Source organism: Cucurbita maxima, unplaced genomic scaffold (genome assembly GCF_002738345.1).
Source record: "Cucurbita maxima cultivar Rimu unplaced genomic scaffold, Cmax_1.0 Cma_Scf00021, whole genome shotgun sequence".
NCBI lineage: Eukaryota > Viridiplantae > Streptophyta > Magnoliopsida > Cucurbitales > Cucurbitaceae > Cucurbita > Cucurbita maxima.
The window spans coordinates 3,442,622-3,462,391 of record NW_019272037.1 but is presented as its reverse complement, the minus strand read 5'-3'; the positions used below and the strand labels follow the sequence as shown (position 1 = coordinate 3,462,391).

Sequence of the window (19,770 nt, the reverse complement as noted above, 5' to 3'; positions counted from 1 at the left end):
AAATAAATAAATTCTTTGTAACATCTTAATTGAAATTCAAATGTTTATCTTTAAAAAAATAAAATAAAATAAAAATTCAACACGTTTGTCCAATGAAGGGTCGATTTGAAAAGTTTACTATGACGTTTCTCATAAAAGTGTGCGATAACCTTAGAGAGTCAAACCATATACACGTTAATACATTTTTCTTTGTTTCTTCTTTTATTTATTTCTTTATTTTTTATTAAATGGAAAAATAACGAGAATTAAAAGAAAAAGAAAAACTAATTAAATACATTTTTTATTTCTTTATTGCGTTTTTCTCTTCTACTCCGCCTTGCCCGACGCGCGAATCCACCATTGAAGATCCCCTCGTCTTTGCTGTGGAGCTTACTGGTCGGAGTAATGATCTAGTTTTTCAGATCAAGGAAAATGATTATCTGTATCTCGAAAGGAAAGTGAAGGTGACGAGAGTTATCTTCAAAAGGAAACATAATGAGATCTTCTTCGGAGAGAATCAACATCGCCGCTAGTACCCGGCGCCTCAATGTTGATAACCGATTTCCTCTTCGTTATTACTATCGAGTTGCCGATAATGTTCTGAAACAGGTAATTCTGCCTCTTGGATTTCGCTTTCCAATTTTGCATACCAATGTAAAATTGAGATTGCTTTGATGAGCGTTTAATTTCGAAAGGTTTTTAATTGCTTATCCCTTTTCCATTCCTAAATATTACTCTATTTTGGGAACTCGATCTTGTAGTTTCTTCTTGTGGATACAGCTTCATTTAATCCAGTAATGGAACGAAGCTTTTTGAAATCCTGTTGTAAAATACTTTTCTTATTAGACTACCGAAGTGCCTTGGGGACAATCAAAACGCTGGCCGTCAATAATTAACAATGTTATCCCGAGTCGATAAGCAAAAAACAGTGATTTATGTAGAAAATTTTATGATTATGTTGAATGCTATATAGGGTATTGGACGAGCTGCTAAGCAGCTTGAAGTTAGGCTTGCAAAGTTTTGTAACTTTTGATTTGACAAAAAGCAGATTTGTGTTCAGTTAAAAATGGGTGTTTAACAAAGAGGAGGTGGTTTATTTTTAAGGTATATGTCATTACTGAATCAAGTATGTAATTCCTTGCCTGTTTGACTTCATGTTCTTGTTCTCTTGTCCAATTAATTGATCGTCTATCAAAATTTTTACATTTCAGGCTGACATCTTTCGAGCAGAGAAGAACATAATTGATCTTTATGTCATGTTAATGAGATTTTCAAGGTAAAAAACTAAAACTAACGCCATCAAGTTTTAAAAAATCTTTGATGTTTAATTGACATTTTGGTCTCCTGTTTTTGTATTTGGTGTTATTATTATTATTAGTCATTATGTTGTTGTCTGCTCTAAAGTCTGCAATTACCTTGTCTACTCATCTATTCAAGAAATGGAAAATTGGTTTTCTCTCCATTATTTGTCCTTTTTTTTGCCTGACAGTTTGTAGTTTGTGAGCTACACGAGGAAATTTAAGGGATCTGGCTTTCTTTAACTGCCCTTCTGATTAGATTATTTTAGGTCCTCAATTCAATATCAAGAATAACCCTACATACATTTGGTTTTTTCATGCATCAGTTTGGTCACTGAGACAATACCTCGTCATTGGGAGTATGGGACATCTCTTAAATCTCAAAAAAATTATTTTAGAAAGGTAAATGCTGCCTTTGATGTAAATTACGAGCACTGCATTTATGTTGGTTCACTTCATCAACTTGGTTTGTTTGTACAGAAACTATTAAATGCTTTGAGCGAGCTTGAAGAATTGAAGCCATCGGTTCAAAGAAAGGTGGATGAAATAAATGGGAAACAAAAATATCAAGGCAATGGGCGGGGTAATCAGCATCAAAATGGTTCATCGGATTGGCATTCTGGTGGAAAGCAATATCTTATTGATAATGGCACGGCTAGGGTATAATCGTGTTGTGACCTAAATTTATATCTCCTTTCCAGAATTTGTCCACTGTCTTTTAGGATAACACAGCAAAGTAATATCTTTTTTTTTTTTTTTTTTTTTTTTTTTTTTTTGTTATGTATTTGCTATCTTCTCTGACAGGCTGGTAGATCAGCTGCTACAGAAATTGCTCTTCAGGGTTCAGGGCCTCAGCAATTTTCGTATTCCAGGTCCATGAATGAGAATTTCTGCAGTTTGTGCATGTCGAAATGTTTTGAATTTTTTTATTCTAATTATTTTATTTATGACAGATCTTTCTTTATTTCTTTTTTAAAATTTTTAACGCATTACCTTTTTAGCTCCCACTTGGTGTACAGTGCCCCCCTGTTGTAATTATAGCTTAAATAGCTTGATAACCCTATGAAAAAACCTTTTGTAGTTTTCTTGGGATCAGGACCCCTCTTTTGTTATTTCATCACATCAATGAAATTGTCTCTTATCGAAAAGAATTCTAATTCTTCTATTGAATATCAATTAAGTTTACCATAGATTGCATCATTTTTTAATTCATGCTAGCATTGCAGAAATATTTGTTCTTTTAACGAAACATTAAGTTCATTGTTCTAATCTTGTTAACAAATATGGTTGATCTCGATACTACATGAATCTTTGTTTCCCTCATTCCAGTTGTTTGTATTGTTGTAGATCTATTCATATTCCACTCCCAACAGAGGAAACATTATCCCGCCATTCTATTTTGGGTCCCAATGGGCTTCATGGCAAGTGGCAACCACCTATCGTTGATAAAGGGGTATTTTCAGACTAAGCATTTTCTTTCTAGATTTCCTCAGAAGCATACTGATAGATATTGTCAATGTAGGTCCAATATCCACGTATTTTGGATCTGTCTCCCGTTGAAATTCCAAGGTTCGTCGTATAATCAACTTTCAAAAAGATCCAGGTTTTAGTTACCTGCAACTACATTGAATCTTTACAATGTGCTCAAGTCATCACCCAGTATGTCTATATGTACAATCAAGTTCTTACAGTTTCCAGTCTTGCATCCATGCTTCTGATTTCTAGAAACTAAACACTTTATTTTTTTTTTTTGATAAGAGAAACTAAACACTTTATTGTCATTATATTTTTGTTTCACACGGAGGAATTTACCTCTATCGTGTTGTATGTAACATCTTTTTTCTCCATGTTCCAAACAGCTTACAAGAATCAATAGAAACCAAACTTACAATAGAAAAAGATCTTGGAAACTTGGAAAAAGAAAGACCTGATATAGACTCAATCTGCACCGAGGATAACGATTGCAAGATAAATAATGCCATGGAAACAGATTCCTTGATCTCCTTTGAAAAAGTTGAGATGCCTGCCCCTGTTGAAATTGTCCGACAACCTTCTCCTCCACCTGTGCTTGCTGAAGTACAGGATCTGATACCTGCAATGTCACCTCAAGTTCCCGAGGTAGAATGTGCACAAGACACTTCATTGTCGGATGGTTTTGTTCATCCAGAAGCTTCAATGCAATTGCACATCGTGAGTAACTGATCCTTGTTTTTGGTTTGTTTTATAGGCCTTATATTTTAAAGTTTTTTCTGGAATAGCTGGCAAATTATGAAAAGAGAACCAGCAGTAAAGATAGCAAGTCCTACCTGTTATGTGCTAAATTATGTATGTATGAGATACCTGTTTTTTTTGGCTCTCTTTTTTCGTGTATCTTTATATTCTTTCATTTTTACTCCATGAAAGTGTGGTTATTTATGAAAAAAAATGTATATGAGATAATTTATTTTTCTATGTTGAATATTTTGAAATTTAGGCAATCTTGTCTGGATGAAGGTTTTAAATTATGTTTCATTATTGCAATTTCTCTTGCAGTCGACCAAGATGATGGAGAGCTTCATGAGGTTAGCCAAGTCAAATACTGCCAAGAATTTGGAAACTTGTGGTGTTCTTGCTGGTTCGCTTGTATGTTTTGCTACTTCTATGACCTGCACGTTTTTGCAATTGTTAGCATTACTGGCTGTATATTTGTAACACTAGATTAAAGTTTAACAAATTATCCTCTTTTTGTAGAAAAATAGAAAATTTTATATCACTGCACTCATCGTACCAAAGCAGGAATCAACACCAAATACTGTATGTATATTTCATGTTTGTTTCTTAGACACTGTTTCATTTACAATACATTCATCTAATGAGTATAAACTACTGAACTATCAATCATCTAATCATCAGTGTCAGGCGACAAATGAAGAAGAGATATTTGACGTGCAGGATAAGCGCTCTCTATTCCCACTTGGGTGGATTCATGTAAGAATTCTGGTTTCTTACAGTAGTTGATTGTCTTATTATTCTACTTGGAATTGTTTTATTAGCATGTTTTTTAGGTCTCATTTTGCAGGACTTCTTCTGATGTCTTCGATGAATGGAATTCATTTTCAAGTTGAAGTCTATATATTATATATTTATTTCCTTTCAAGCATGTCACATTTTTGAAATAGATTCTATCTTGTTAAAAATAACATTTCTATCTATCTTATCGGCTTCCAGATTGAAAATACAACTGCATGCCAAAAATACGTAATGTAATATCTCACATCTTCAAAGGTCTTCAGTTTCATTAACAATATGTGAAGGATATTAGTTGCTTCAGGGTATTTGTTATCAGTCCATCATGTTAATCTTTGAGTTGTGTACTAGTATTCATTAAAAACATATCAATTGCACTAATAAATTCTATCAAGGAGAATAGTTATGAGGATCAGTTATTGACATCTTTTATAACTATTATTGTTGTTTTTGTTGTATTTATTATATCTTTGATAGAAACAAGAAGAGATGATAAATAGACCACGGAAGACAAGGTACCCTCCCACCTTAAAGCCAGAGATCACCAAAAAAAAAAAAAAAAAAAAAAAAAAAAAAAAAAAAGGTTCAACCATTGATCATAGGAGTGTTATGTTATCAAAACAAAATTCATTTAACTCTGCACCACCCCTTGAAATTCTTCTCTAATTAAACCTCCCAAAAAACGCCTTGATTAAATCACTCCACATAGATTGCTTTCTCTCTGGTGGGATGACCACACTATGAAGAAGTAGCAACATTCTCAAGCTTAGCCTGGAAAAAAGGAAAAAAAAGTCTCAACCTGATGACAAAAAGTCCCATAAGATATTAAAGAGTTCAGGATTGTCACCAAAACCTGCTAGGAAATATAACAGAAAATTGAAAGATGATTTGGGTTTTCTTTACCTTGTTTGCTCAAGGTTCCTTCTTGGATATAGAACCATTGTATACTTTCTTCTCCCATTTTGGTGTTGGTGCAGATGCCACCAAGCACAGAGAATATTGTTTAATCTGGGTGGTTACCTTTCCAATTTGTTTCACACAAGGAGGTCAAAAGTTTTAAGGTAGTGGAACAATGATTGTCCATTCTGACCTTAAGTAATGATCTCTACTTGTTTTTTCTAAGGATATTTGAGATAGAAAACCAAGATTTCTTTTGATCTCAGTAGACCCCCCCACCCCCCACAAAAAAAAANAAAAAAAAAAAAAAAAAAAGTTGATGATGCTTGATTCATCTCAAAAGGGGCAGAAAGCCGACAAATGTTTGAGTATTATACATCAGTTGCTACCGACTTTGCACTCCTAAGTGAATAATTTAGGCAACATAAAGAGTTGGGAGTTCAAGTTTAAATCATTTTCAGTTAGGAATGTCCAATTGACTGTTCGAACATGGATGACTGTTTGTTCTGACATGTATATTGAATTTCAATGCTAATGTAAATAAGTCTGTTTTTAATGTCTTAATAGTTGATTATATATGTGGAAATTATGAATTTATGATATTTAAGGCTATTGTACATATTGTTCATCGATCCTGTTGTGTTATTTCCAGACACATCCTTCACAGTCATGCTTCATGTCGTCGGTTGATGTTCACACACATTACTCATATCAGGTATCTCATTTTCTTGTGAGCAAAAGCTAATGTGTTAGATGCGTAGGAGTACTTGATAAACTATACTTCCCTGTTGCATGGATTACCGATGATGGATATCACTAATTGCAATTTTTCGGAGCTTACTTCTACTGGCAAAAGATAAGCATTCATATTTTTATGGAACGACGATGAAATAAGCTCCTTTGATTATGTGTATAAACATACTTTTTCATGATTTTGAAATGAATTTATACCCGCTTACTTTTAAAATCTACATCAACAATCTCCTTCCCTCTGGGTAGCGGAAAAAGGGAAGTGGGGCAGGTGGCATACTCCAAGTTGAATCAAGAGATGTTTGAGTGAAGAGAGGAGGGGCGGGATCGGTCTGAAAGAAAGGTGCTCTTGAAGAGGAGAAAGACTTGGTTTTATTTAATGTCCCTCGTTTCTTATTTGTGTGTGAGAGAGACTTGGCGTAGATGAAAAAAAAAAGGGATTAGCATTTGCAAATACACTAGAAACTTAAGAGTAAGGATATTTCTGTGCAACTATTGTTAAATCACATGAAATTATACATTTTTTTAAGGCTTTACACTATTGCTTTGGAAGCTAATATAGATTCTCAATCTCCAGGTAATGTTGCCTGAAGCTGTTGCAATTGTGATGGCTCCCCAGGACAGTGCAAGGTATGATCTTTAAATAAAAACACTTTGCCTAGATTGCTTGAATTTCCTTAATCACTCTGTTGGAACATTCTTTAACATTTTCTAAGAATCCCCCCCTGACATGAACAGAACCCATGGCATTTTCCGGTTGACAACCCCGGGTGGCATGTCAATAATTAGGCAATGCCAACAACGTGGCTTTCACTCGCATGGTCAGCCTCCTGATGGTGGACCCATTTACAAAACCTGTACAGATGTATACATGGATCCCAATCTGAAATTTGATGTCATTGATCTTCGATAATTTGAAACCGGTATTTTTGTGGCATTGAAGCACTCCTAATTCGTACAGACTAAGTTCTATCAATAGAGACAAACTCCTGTAACTTTGTTCATACATAGGCTTTACCTCCAGAGGCAATGCCGGTCAATCTTTTTTTAGCTTGAGCATTTGTATACCAATTAATCCCCCGATATTGAAAGAACAGAGATTTCATCCAAACAAACACTTCAAAACGATTGTTTCTTGTACAGACATGCTTGCGTTATTTTTATGAGAAATTCTATACCTTACAAATGACTCAAGGATCCTATGCATTTTGATGATAGGCAATCATTTTCCATGTTTGAAGTATGGCACTGTTGTACAAACTGTGGTATATCTATAGAGTTCGAGTATTGGTATCTCTATCATTCTAATGGAGAATGAAAAGGTAAAGATGGAAGGCAGCAGAAAAGGAGTGAGCGAGCTGGAACTGTACACTTTTGTAGGACTGTGGAATCATTTCTTTTCTAATGCTTGATATACATAGAGAGAAGTGTGGAATCTTTTCTTCAAATCTCACAACACTAAAGAATGTTTGAGCACATTCATTTCGCGTATACGATAATGAGGATACATTTCAGTCTTTTTAAGACTACAAAAGCGTAGTTTACACAGTTTCTTGGTCAAATGATTGATCCATTGATTAAAAAGAAAAAAAGTTGAGGCATTTCTAGGTGGTATTCAACCATCAATTTTTTTTAACCATCAATCCAACCCAACTTATTCTTTTTTTTTTTTTTTTTTTTTGTTTCATCGATTGAGATCTTTTTGTCTCTCTCCCTCTCTCTCTCTCAAAGACAAAGAAGGAAAGTTGACCCGATCGGACTCATTATGTTAGTGCTTAAGCCCGGATCGTCATCAGTTTCATGATTTTTTAAAACGCATTTGCTGGAAAAAGGTTTTCAGGTTTTTATAAAAATATGTTTCGATCGCCTCTTCAACTGACGTGAATCTCACACACTTTCACCTTTCACCCCAAATATGTTCTGTTCTGTAACAAATCCTGCTGTACAACTCTTTCCTCCCACATTGAAACTGGCACAGGCATGACACGTCCGAATTGGTACTCTTCCAACATAGTTTAGTGATTCAACATGAAGGGTTATAGGCTGTGCTGGAGATCAAGACAGTGACAGAACCCTCTTGAGAGGGGTCTCCCATTGCCAGTTTAACCACCAAAACAGCACACTTCCAACACATCCGTTAATGTTCACTCACAATCAAGAGTACTTTGATGCTGATCACAACATTTGATTTTATTTTTCACTTTCTGCTCTTCATGTTCAACAAACCCATCTGTTATTCTCTACAACATGACAACACATGATGAGGATGGCTGTTGGCTGATGGGTTTGTTGCAGCTGAGGACTGTTTTGTCATTTACCTCTTCCCCCTTTTCCCCTCTCGGTCCCCCTCAACCAAGATTGCTCAAATGGCAAGTTGCTCGGACCATCTTCATCTTCTCCACCCTGGACCCTACTTCCCATCATTCTCCAACTCACTCAACTTTAGACTGTTTCTTACTTTAAACCCAATTTTGATGGCTGCTTTCGTTAAATCTAACTTGGCCCAAGCCTATTATGGAGTAGATATTGTCCTTTTTAGACTTTCTCTTTTCGAGCTTCCCTCAAGGTTTTTAAAATGCATGGTTTCCACACTCATATAAAGAATGTTTTGCTCTTCTCCTGATCTAATGTGTGATCTCACAATCCACCCCCTTTGAGATTCAGCATCCTCACTGACACTTATTCCCTTCTCCCTTCAATCGATGTGGATCTCCCATGTCTACCCCCATCGCTTGCACATTGCGTGATGTTTGACTTTGATACCATTCTTGAACGGCCCAAGCTCAGTCGGGCATCTCTTATACGTTTTTAAAATGCGTCTACTAGGGAGAGGTTTCCACACCTTTATAAAAAATATTTCGTTCTCTTCCCGAAGTAGAATTTCAAATAGCTCTTATTTAAGTAAGCATGTATGAGTAGCCAATATTGTAGAGCTTTTTGACATGGGAATGAAAAGATTTGAATACTTTAGGACAAAGGAAAGAGAGAAAAATCCTAATGGAAAAAAAAGGGAAAAAGTGAATGTTGGCTTGACTTAAAGCATTCTTCATTTTATCATGTTCTCACGCTGTATCTTTTGTCTCAATTAAGCATATTCTAGTGGAGACTGAAAGAAAAGTAAAGAACAAATAAAATATGTGGATTCGTAGACGGAAAAAAGCCTTCATCATAAGGGTGTAGAAATCTCTCTCTAGTAGACACGTTTTTAAAACAGTGAGACTGACGGCAATACGTAACGGACCAAAGCGGACAATATCTCCTAGCGGTGAGCTTAGACTGGGACTACTAGGGAAGCAAAGCTTTTACAATAGCTTCGCTTCATTTCTTTTTGGTTTCTAGCTTCTCGAATGGACGGTTCGGTAAGCAAGCTACTTTCAACATCGGTCAAATCCTTATCAATAATGGGTTGGGAATGGTGGCTAAGGATGCCCTCTCTACTTCAATGGACTTCTTCCACATTTTTTTTTATCTAAGAAACGTTCAACTCTTTGAAAAGGCCACATTCTATATAAGTTGGTGGAAAGAGGTGGTTTGTTACATCTAGAACAGTAGATCGCTGCATTCTTCCTTTTATTTATCCATTATGAGAGAAATTTGCTTGGAGTTGTTGACAAGTTTCTCTCTGCTGATTCAACATGGTAGTTTCTTTCAACCTTTTATAATGATAATAATAATGTTGAATTACAAATTTGGATTTTTTTTTTTTTTAATAAAAAAGGTTTAGTTCTCCTCTCCAACTGACGTGGGATCTCATAATCAATCTCCTTGGGGGCCAGCATCCTTGCTGACACACCGTGCAGTGTTTGACTCTGCTACTATTTGTAACCGTTCCGGCTTTGGCGGATGTGGACAGGCTTTGGGTTACCGTCAATGGAAGCTCTAATACAATATAAAATTCAAAGCTTTTCCATTTCCTTCCCATTAGCCAATTCTTGGATTTCCCTTCTTTCTTACTCTTCTAGCAACTTGTGTGCCTCTTTTTTTCTTCCTTTGCTTCTCTCTGATGCCAGATCTTGAAGCTTCCTTACCCCTTCTCTCTCTCTTTAGGCCTGATTTGAAGTTTTGAGGTTCCATTTTTGCGTTTACCTTGTCAGTTTGAGCCTTCAAGGCTGTAGAAAACAACGAAGTTTCCCTGATACTCTTCATTGATTTGAGCAATTAGGAAACTCAGGCGCTGATTCTGGGCGTTTTTTGGACTCCCTTTCTATCTTCCTTGGAACATGTGAAAGACAGCTTTGTTTAACTTTGTTTTTTTTGACTTTCTTAGCTAGTCCTCAGCTGTTTTCTCCCCCTCATTCCTGCCAAATTCTCAGAATTTGAGGCTACAAAGAGGTGGTGGAGAACGAACACCATGTGCTCGGAAACAAGCTCGCCGAGAATATCGTTTTCACACAATCTCCCTGGCGATGACAGCCTGCTGATCGATCAGCACGGGCGACGGGACTTAACATTGTTGGATTCAAATCTAGACTTTGAGTTCAATATCAGCATTCAACATGAATCTTCCTCTGCAGATGAGCTGTTTAGCAATGGAGTCATTGTTCCTTTCAAAATTGAATCTCATAAACAATCTCATCCTTTTGAGCCTCCACTCACAGCGTCACTACCTCCTCTTCCTCCCACAGAGAATTCAAAGCAGACATTGGTGGTGAATTCAACTTCATCAGGTCAGTTAGAACAGAGAGGTTCAGAGTCCAAATCCTTTTGGGGATTCAAAAGAAGTAGCAGCCTCAACTTTGAAAGTAAAAGAGCATCTCTTTGTCCACTCCCACTTTTGTCACGCAGCAACTCAACTGGGTCAGTGCCAAATTCAAAGTCCAAAAAGTGTAAACACTCACAAAAGCAAATTTCTCAGAAACAGTACTCGACATCGAACAGAAAGTTGTCGTCAACGTCGCTGCCACTGTCGTCGTTGAATCAATATCCAACAAATCTAAAGCCTCAGGTGTGCAGGAATCCAGGAGGGGCTTATGGCAAGTATCATTGCATTGGCCCTGTGTTGAATGTCCCTCCAAAGTTCTTTGGTTTGGGATCAATTCTTGGATGTGGGAAAGATAGAAAGAGTAAGAAATGATTTGTTCATCGTTTCCTTGTCTTTTTCAGTTCAATCCGTGGCTTGCTTTGTCATTAGACGTATTTTAAAAATCGTAAATAGATAATATTTATTAGTAACAGCTTAACAATTACAATTTTGATGTATGGTTGTGCAATTTTCATTTATGATTGTGCTGATGTATTAACTCAATATAAATATATTGCTTGGATTGATATTCACCTCTTTGTCTAATTGATAGCTAATTTGATTAAAAAAATTGAATTATTTGATATTTAAGAACTAAAAGATTGGAGGTTAACTATCAATATATAATTTTATTTTTAAAAATTTGGGTTTGAAGAATTATTAATTTGGTTAAATGGATAAAATTAAAACCCTAAGAACAAGTTTTGGAAATTATTCATCTTTTTGCAGTAAATCTTTAAACTCGAGATAGTTTTTGGGGAAAATCGTGTTTCATTCCGTTTCGTTTTTAATTCGCTTCTTGCCATGGATGGTAATGGCGACGATCCTTTTGATTCACTCACCAAACTCTGCGTCCTCTCTGACTCCCAAGAGGACATTTTACGTCGCTGCTCTTTCGCCGGCAACCCCGAATCCGTCGATGGCTCTTGTTCTACCTACTCCCAAATCCATCAGCTTCTTCAGCCCACTGGTCTTTTCATGGCTTCTCTTCCGGAGAGTTTGGAACGGAGAGAGCAAATCACCTCTCATAATGCTTACCAGGCTCCACCGGAACAGTCCGGAGGGCAGCGGCCCATGGCTGAAGATGATCCTTCTCTTCAAGATGCGGCGGTGGTCGCTGGCGGTGCTGAGGCGGCTGTTGAAGGCGGATGTGTGCGCGATGTTGCCACTGCAGTTGATTTGGGGAAAAACGATGACCTAGGGTTTCGTTTGGAAGTTCAATCGACACAACAGATTGATGAAATCGAAATTATTGGTGTTCGTAGGAGAAAGGTTTCGGAGTCTGATGCTGGTGGAGAGCGTGAATCGGCATCGAAAAGGTTGAATTTTTCGAATGAAGCTTTGGGCACAGACTCTTCCGTCCCAATCGTAGTAGAAAAATTACCAGTCGATCTCGAGTCCGGTGGAGGATCGAAACTCGTAGATCACAATGTCGAAATGGCTGAGGAATCGGCAACCGTCGCTGTAGAATCCGGCAAGGTAGACGATGGAAAGGTCTCCAATGGCGAAGAAACTCACTGTAATAAGAACAAGGAAAAATTTGCAGAGAACAGAGTCGAAAATTCCCAACCCGATGAACCGTGCAACTACGAAGGAACAATGTATCGCGATCGATGGAGGTGCGTTCTGCCATCAACAATGAATGGATCGAAGAATTCGGAGGAGACTGATGCAACGCTCCCATCCATTATTATGGAAATTTTAAAGCTTCTGGCAGAAGAGGAAGGTGAAGAAGACAAGGAATTGGCAAGTATGAGCATATTGGAAGTCGTATCCCGCCGTGGAATGACATTTCCTCGGCCATGTTGGTGGCCGGAGGGGCAGGAATTCAGCTTCAAGAAGAAAAGTTGAAGGTAATCTAATCATCAGTATTAGCAGTTGGAAGAAGAATTTCTTTTGGAAATGACCAATTCTGGAATCGAGAAACGTATTTAGATTTTGGGTTGCTTAAATGTATGAATTCACAGCATTAATGTGTTCTTGAGAAGCTCGGAGTAGTTGAAGCCTCTTCTTCATCCAAATGCTTGAACTCTTCCCATTAATGTATTTTTGTGTTTCTTGTAGGATATGCTTAAAAGTTTAGCCTTTTTCAATTTGATTACTTGAACATATCTCAATTGTTGGTTGGAGAAACTTGGATTTAATCAACAATAAGATATTCAGAGTGAATTTGTAATATTTCACTATGCAATTAGGGTTAGTAAGAGACAAAAATTTTATTTATCAAAATTGTGTGACGTATCATGATTTCGACATCACGTGATCGGACTTTGGAAATCAGATTCAATTATAAACTAGTAGAACTCAAATTTCTTTCTAAAATTTTCTCTGGGCTTTTCAATAAGGTCATGATCGCACCATAATCAGTTCGTAAGTAGGCATGGATTGAAATATTTATTATAGATTTTTTAAAATTGGCTTCTCTAGTGACCCACAGGTCCAGTCCAGTTTTGGAGCGAAGCCCACATACCCAATCCGTCATCTGTGTTGGACTTGAACGTGAAAGAAACCTTCGAAAACCCAAATCCAGATCTTTGTCCCTTCCGATTTCATGATTTTATTGCAGAAAAGCCTGGAATTATTTGTTCAATTCTTCCTCTTTCTGCCCGAAATTCACGACTTCCCATTGCTAATTATCTAGCTCTACTGAATGGAATCGATTTAATTCATTCCTCCGATCTCTGGTTCTTCAGCTCATTACCAGCTCTTCAACCATGAAATTCTAGCCAAATTCTCATCTGGGTATTGCCTCCGCAGTCATTACAGTGAGCAGTTTCGTCTCTATCAATGGCGGGTTCCTCTCTCATGGAGACTCTCTTTCAGCGAACTCTCGATGACCTTATCAAAGCCCTCCGCCTCCAACTCCTCGGAGAGTCTGCTTTTATCTCCAAAGCCATGGACGAGATTCGCCGCGAGATCAAATCTACGGACCCTCAAACTAAGTCCACCGCTCTGCAAAAGCTCTCCTATCTCAGCTCCCTTCACGGTATCGATATGAATTGGGCTGCCTTTCATGTCGTCGAGGTTATGTCAGCCTCTCGCTTCGCCCAAAAGAAGATCGGGTACCTCGCTGCCTCCCAATCGTTTCACGAAGCCACCCCAGTTCTCCTCCTCATTACCAACCAGCTCCGGAAGGATTTAACTAGCACAAACGAATTCGAGGTCAGCCTTGCTCTTGATTGTTTGTCCAGAATTGCTACTATCGATCTTGCTCGGGACTTGACCCCTGAGATTTTTACATTGTTGTCGAGTACTAAGCCCTTCGTTAGAAAGAAGGCAATTAGTGTGGTTTTGAGGGTTTTTGGTAAATTCCCAGATGCTGTTAGGGTGTGTTTTAAGCGTTTGGTTGAGAATTTAGATAGTTCGGATCCCCGGATTTTGTCTGCTGTTGTTGGGGTCTTTTGCGAGCTTACTTCCCAGGACCCTAGATCTTACCTTCCTTTGGCACCCGAATTTTATAGGATTTTGGCCGATAGCAAGAACAATTGGGTGCTCATTAAGGTCTTGAAGATATTTAAAAATCTTGCTCCATTGGAGCCTAGACTGGCTAGGAAAATTGTTGAACCTATAACTGAGCATATGAGAAGAACAGATGCTAAATCCTTGATGTTTGAGTGCATTAGGACTGTAGTGACTAGCTTGTCTGACTTTGAATCAGCAGTTAAACTTGCTGTTGAGAGAACTCGAGAATTTTTGGTTGACGACGATCCGAATCTAAAGTATCTTGGATTGCATGCTCTTTCAATCCTTGTGCCAAAACACTCGTGGGCTGTTTTGGAAAATAAAGAGGTTGTAATTAAGTCTCTAAGTGATGTGGATCCAAATGTTAAACTTGAGTCCTTGCGGCTTGTGATGGCTATGGTTTATGATAATAATGTAGCTGAAATTTGCAGAGTTTTGGTGAACATCGCGATTAAATCTGATCCTGAGTTTTGTAATGAAATTCTTGGGTCCATATTAGCTACATGTGGTGAAAATGTGTATGAAATTGTTATTGACTTTGATTGGTATGTGTCGCTTCTTGGAGAAATGTCGAGGATCCCACATTGCCAAAAGGGAGGGGAAATTGAAACTCAGCTTATAGATATTGGTATGAGGGTGAAGGATGCAAGGCCTACTCTTGTCATGGTTGGCCGTGATCTGCTGATTGATCCAGCGTTACTCGGTAATCCTTTCATGCATAGGATACTGTCAGCTGCTGCTTGGGTGTCAGGCGAATACGTGCAGTTTTCAGGCAAGCCATTCGAGCTCCTAGAGGCATTGTTACAACCTCGCTGTAATCTCTTGCCACTGTCAGTTAGAGCAGTTTATGTTCAGTCAGCGTTTAAAGTGTTGGTTTTTTGTTTAAATTCTTACATTCAAGAGCAATACGTTGAGTCCTCTTCGTATGTTGATACTTTGATAGAGAATGATTCAGAATCGATCTCTGCCAGGGAATGCCAAGATGCTTCTAATCTTCATGAACAGGTCGAAGAGTTCAACTCAAGGGAGACACTGTCTCGTGTCCAGACTTGTACGTCTGCATCATTGGAGGATAATGGTTCGTCTATTGGATCGATAGCTGAGTTGTTGAATTTTATTCAGTTTTCTTTGGGGCCTTTAACATGGAGCCATGATGTCGAATTGCTTGAGAGGTCTAGAAACTTGCTCAATTTTATTGAGCTAATTAGAATACAGATTCCTGATGGTTTAAATCAAAAGGATGGGAGTTCAGAAATGGAACTTGCTGAAATCTCCAAAATAGTTGAACTGATTCTTGATGCTTTCTCCGATGACTTTGGCCCCATCTCAGTAAATGCTCAAGAAAGAGTTCCAATTCCTGAAGGATTGATATTCAAGGAGAATCTTGATGACTTGGAAATGATATGTAGTGACACTCAGCTACCAGAAAGCTCCTTTTCTTTTGGAAGTTCTCTCTACGAGGAAAGGCTTGATTCATCTCTATTATCTCAACAAAGCCAGCAAGTGTCTGAACCATCAAACGCAACCACATCTCTTCTCTCCGAACATCGTAAGCGGCATGGACTGTATTATCTTCCATCAGATAAGACTGATGATGCCTCTAACGATTATCCACCGGCCAACGAACTCAAGTTACAAGATCATCTGGATGACGACGCAGCCCACCTTGTAAAGCTTGCAGAACGGTCACTCGCATTAAAGAAAAAGTCTACTTCAGCCAAGCCTAGGCCTGTGGTAGTGAGATTGGATGAAGGAGATGAATTGCCGGTTATGAGGAAGAAGCCTCAGTCGAAGGATGAACAGCTTTCCGATGCAATACGCAATGTTCTTGTGGGTAGTGATGTAATGCCTACTTCCTCACAGACAAACCAATCTTCCAAACCCTCTAGCAGGAGAAAAGGAAAGGAGAAACAGAATGCTGATAATCCTTCTGAATCAAAAGAAAACTTGGGTGATGTTGAAGAGCAATCCAATACGGTAGATACAAGTTCGAGAAGAACGCATCGACGTCATGGAAAAGAAGGCAAACAATCAAGTCATGAAAAGAGAAGTGAGAAAAAAGATCAAGTTCATAAGAAAGGCAAGCGAATGAGTAGTCAGCAACACAGTAGGCATAAAGCTAAACAAAGTGGAGATGCTTCATTTCCTGTGGCTTCACAGACAGTTATACCCGATTTCCTTTTATAGCAACAGAACATTCCGACATCGATGACTGGTTTGATTTCCGAATTCTCGTGAGCCATGGTTAGTCCTGCTGTAAAAAATTGTTCATTTTTTTGGTGTATGTTTGGGGGTGCTTTTGGATTCACTTGGGATTATCTGGTTTCTGGTATTAATATGAAGCATTTTTTTGATAACTTTAAACATACAAAGAAAGGGATTCATACTACAAATATGTTGTCTGTTCTACCTTGAGTACTATGAAAGACACCGAAAGAGAAAATAATTTGTTTCCTGAGTTGAGAGCTGCTAAGAAAGCAAAAGAAAGAACATGGGGAATCCTTAAAATGATGGAAGAGTGTAAGTGAAACGTCTAAAGTCAACCACTTGGAAATGGGAAATCCAATGGGAAGGAAGACTTTTGACTTTTGAGAGTTGTAATCAAAGTTTCGAGCTTCCTCGTACCAATAATTTGTTTCCCACTGCTAGCAGATATTGTCCTGACTTTCCCTTTCGAGCTTCCCCTCAAGGTTTTTAAAACGCGTCAGCTAGGGAGAGGATTTCACTCTTATAAAGAATGTTTCGTTCTCCTCCCCAATCGATGTGGGATCTCACACTATCATTTGTGATTTCTCTCTCATATATCAAATAATATAAAACGGTTAGCTACATAGTTTCTTCTTGATAAATTCAGTTTCCCCTCTCTTTCATGCAATAGTTTATCCTAGGTTTGGGGCATTTTATGCATGCTTGTTTTATGGCCCTTCTTGGAGCAAAGCCAAAAAAGAAGACTTTTGCAGAGAAGAGCACATGATAGTTTACTAACTTTCGCTTCAAGCAACTTCTTCATTAATCCAACTTTCTTCATCTTCTTCATGTTCTTCATGTTCCTCATCTTCCTCTTCTGTCACCTTCTGAGTCTGAGCAGTCAGAAGCCAAAACCCAAATGGCTAATGATCAGCTCAAGTATTCTCCATTACCCTCCAAGCTGCACCCCAGTTCTCCATCTCAGTTTTCTCAAATCTTCCGTTTTCTCTTCTTACTTATTGGCTTCTCCATTGGAATGGCCATTGGTTTGAACCTCAACAGCTTCTCCTCATTTAATATCTTTTCCTTTCCATCTTCACCATCAACCCTCTTGTTTCTCAAACCACAACAACCTCCCTCGTCACCCCCTCCATCTCAACCACCGTCGCCATTGTTGCCGCCAGTACCATTGCCGTCTCCTGAGTTTTTCGACCCAAATGTAGAGCCACCTCTGATGCACAGAATGACAGATGATGAAGTCTTCTGGAGAGCATCCATGGTTCCACTGATCAAAGAATTCCCATATGAACGTGTGCCAAAAGTGGCTTTCATGTTTCTGATAAAGGGGCCGTTGCCTTTAGCTCCTTTGTGGGAAATGTTCTTCAAAGGCCATGAAAGGTTGTTTTCAATTTATGTGCACACCCATCCGTCCTACAATGTTTCTTCTTCTCTGCCTCCTGGCTCTGTCTTCTATGGAAGAAGAATCCCAAGCCAGGTGATTGTACTTTCTTTTCTCATTTCTCAGTTTTTCTTTTCAATTTAAGTGATGCCTGTTTTGCTTTATATTCTTGAACACGTTTCTGAAATTTTCCACTTTGAATGAACAGCCGGTGCAATGGGGCAGACCCTCCATGATCGACGCCGAGCGCCGCCTTCTAGCCAACGCCCTTCTCGACTTCTCTAATGAAAGATTCATCCTACTGTCTGAAACCTGCATCCCTCTCTACAACTTCACTACTGTCTACAACTACCTCCTCAATTCCGAGCACACCTTTGTTTCCTCCTACGACGATCCCCGAAAAATTGGCCGCGGTCGTTACAACCCTCAAATGTTTCCGACTGTGGCGATCGCGGACTGGCGAAAAGGATCCCAATGGTTTGAAGTCGATCGAACGGTGGCCAGCGAGATAATCTCCGACAAAACATATTACCCTGTTTTCCGGAACCATTGCGGGCCGCCGTGTTACATGGACGAGCATTATATTCCTACGTTGGTTAATATTGTTTTGCCGGACCGGAACTCCAACAGAACCGTTACTTGGGTTGATTGGTCGAAAAATGGTCCGCATCCCGGCAGATTTGGGAGGCGGGAAATCTCGGTCGAGCTTTTGAGCAAGGTGCGGTTCGGTTTTAATTGTACTTATAATGGAAACGACACCGTCTCCCTATGCTTTCTGTTTGCTCGGAAATTCATGCCGGATTCCTTACAACCTCTGCTGAAGATTTGGCCATCTCTGTTGGAAGGTTTGGTTTAACCTTAAATGAGGGAAATTTTTTACCTTAAAAGCTCAAAGCTCTCTATCTAAGAAACTGGGGAGTTTAATTTTATTACACAAATTCACTTAATCTATTTGTCTTATACATTCCGCTATATTCAAATTGATAACTAGAATACCATTTTTACTCTTAAGTTCAACTTTTTTTTTTTTTTTTAATTTTCATTTTATTTGGAGGAATTTTATTGAATATCTTAGAGATTGAATTTCAAGATGCCAAAAAAAAAAAAAAAGAAAAGAAAGATGCGAAAATGTTTAGAAATTTCTCGGGATCCAAAAAAATATAAACGAAAAGTCAAAATTAACCCTAAGGGGTATTTTGAATGGGGGAGACCGTCTACATTATCTCATGGGCTCGACCCATCTCTTCGCCAAGGCCTATGACTTAATGGACTGTTTGGGATGCCACCACAACAAGCCCACAACTGGGCTGTTTCGGATGCCGTCACTGCAGGCACAACAAGCCCAACATCAAGGCCACAACTTCGATCAGACCGTCTACACCTATCTCATCGGCTCGGCCCATATCTCCCTCAAGACATACCGGGTTGTTTGGGCTGCCGCCACTACAGGCCCAACTTCTCTCGAGGGCTCCGCCAATAAATTCCGTCAAGGCCTACGACTTACGGGCTGTTCGGGATGGCCGCCACTACAGACACAATATGAAGCACACAATCAGGACCGATATGAAAGCCCACATTCACAAAGGGAGACCGTCTACAGTTCTCTCATGGGCTCGGCCCATATCTTCGTCAAGGACGACGACTTCCCGTGCTGTTTGGGCTGACGCCACTTTAGGCCCAAAACCTTCCATGGGCTCGGCCCATATCTTCGTCAAGGCCGACGACTTCCTGGGCAATTTGGGTTGCCGCCCCATAAGGGCCGAAACCTCTCATGGGCTCAGCCCATATCTTCGTCAAGGCGGACGACTTACCGGGATTTTGGGCTGCCGCCACTCCAGGCCCAGCTTCTCTCATGGGCTCAGCCCATATCTTCGTCATAACCGACGACTTTCCAGTCTGTTTGGGCTGCCGCCACTTGAGGCCCAACTTCACTCACGGACTCGGCCCATATCTTCGTCGATGCCTACGACTTACCGGGCTGTTTGGGCTGCCGCCACTACAGGCCCAGCTTCTCTCATGGGCTCGGCCCATATCTTCGTCATGACCGACGA

The 19,770-nt window shown here is 39.1% G+C and overlaps 4 protein-coding genes across 4 annotated transcripts; all 4 read left to right on the top strand.

Annotated features, from left to right (window-relative positions):
- Positions 1 to 281: 281 nt before the first annotated feature.
- Positions 282 to 7,119, top strand: LOC111495308 (AMSH-like ubiquitin thioesterase 1). The gene is made up of 14 exons (XM_023145287.1): positions 282 to 588; positions 1,191 to 1,255; positions 1,604 to 1,679; positions 1,758 to 1,937; positions 2,082 to 2,149; positions 2,625 to 2,730; positions 2,800 to 2,846; positions 3,137 to 3,467; positions 3,810 to 3,899; positions 4,008 to 4,070; positions 4,170 to 4,244; positions 5,833 to 5,895; positions 6,508 to 6,560; positions 6,669 to 7,119. Exons 1-14 carry the CDS (start codon positions 475 to 477, stop codon positions 6,841 to 6,843), a joined length of 1,506 nt encoding a protein of 501 aa, XP_023001055.1. The 5' UTR covers positions 282 to 474; the 3' UTR covers positions 6,844 to 7,119.
- Positions 7,120 to 9,925: 2,806 nt separating this feature from the next.
- Positions 9,926 to 12,692, top strand: LOC111495198. Its single transcript, XM_023145126.1, has one exon. The coding sequence runs from the start codon at positions 10,282 to 10,284 to the stop codon at positions 11,002 to 11,004; it is 723 nt and encodes a 240-aa protein (XP_023000894.1). The 5' UTR covers positions 9,926 to 10,281; the 3' UTR covers positions 11,005 to 12,692.
- Positions 12,693 to 13,102: 410 nt separating this feature from the next.
- On the top strand, positions 13,103 to 16,505 carry LOC111495195 (AP-3 complex subunit delta-like). The gene has a single exon (XM_023145124.1). It carries the CDS (start codon positions 13,459 to 13,461, stop codon positions 16,318 to 16,320), a length of 2,862 nt encoding a protein of 953 aa, XP_023000892.1. The 5' UTR covers positions 13,103 to 13,458; the 3' UTR covers positions 16,321 to 16,505.
- Positions 16,506 to 16,965: 460 nt separating this feature from the next.
- LOC111495197 lies at positions 16,966 to 18,728 on the top strand. Its single transcript, XM_023145125.1, has 2 exons — positions 16,966 to 17,815; positions 17,928 to 18,728. Exons 1-2 carry the CDS (start codon positions 17,240 to 17,242, stop codon positions 18,573 to 18,575), a joined length of 1,224 nt encoding a protein of 407 aa, XP_023000893.1. The 5' UTR covers positions 16,966 to 17,239; the 3' UTR covers positions 18,576 to 18,728.
- Positions 18,729 to 19,770: the final 1,042 nt, after the last annotated feature.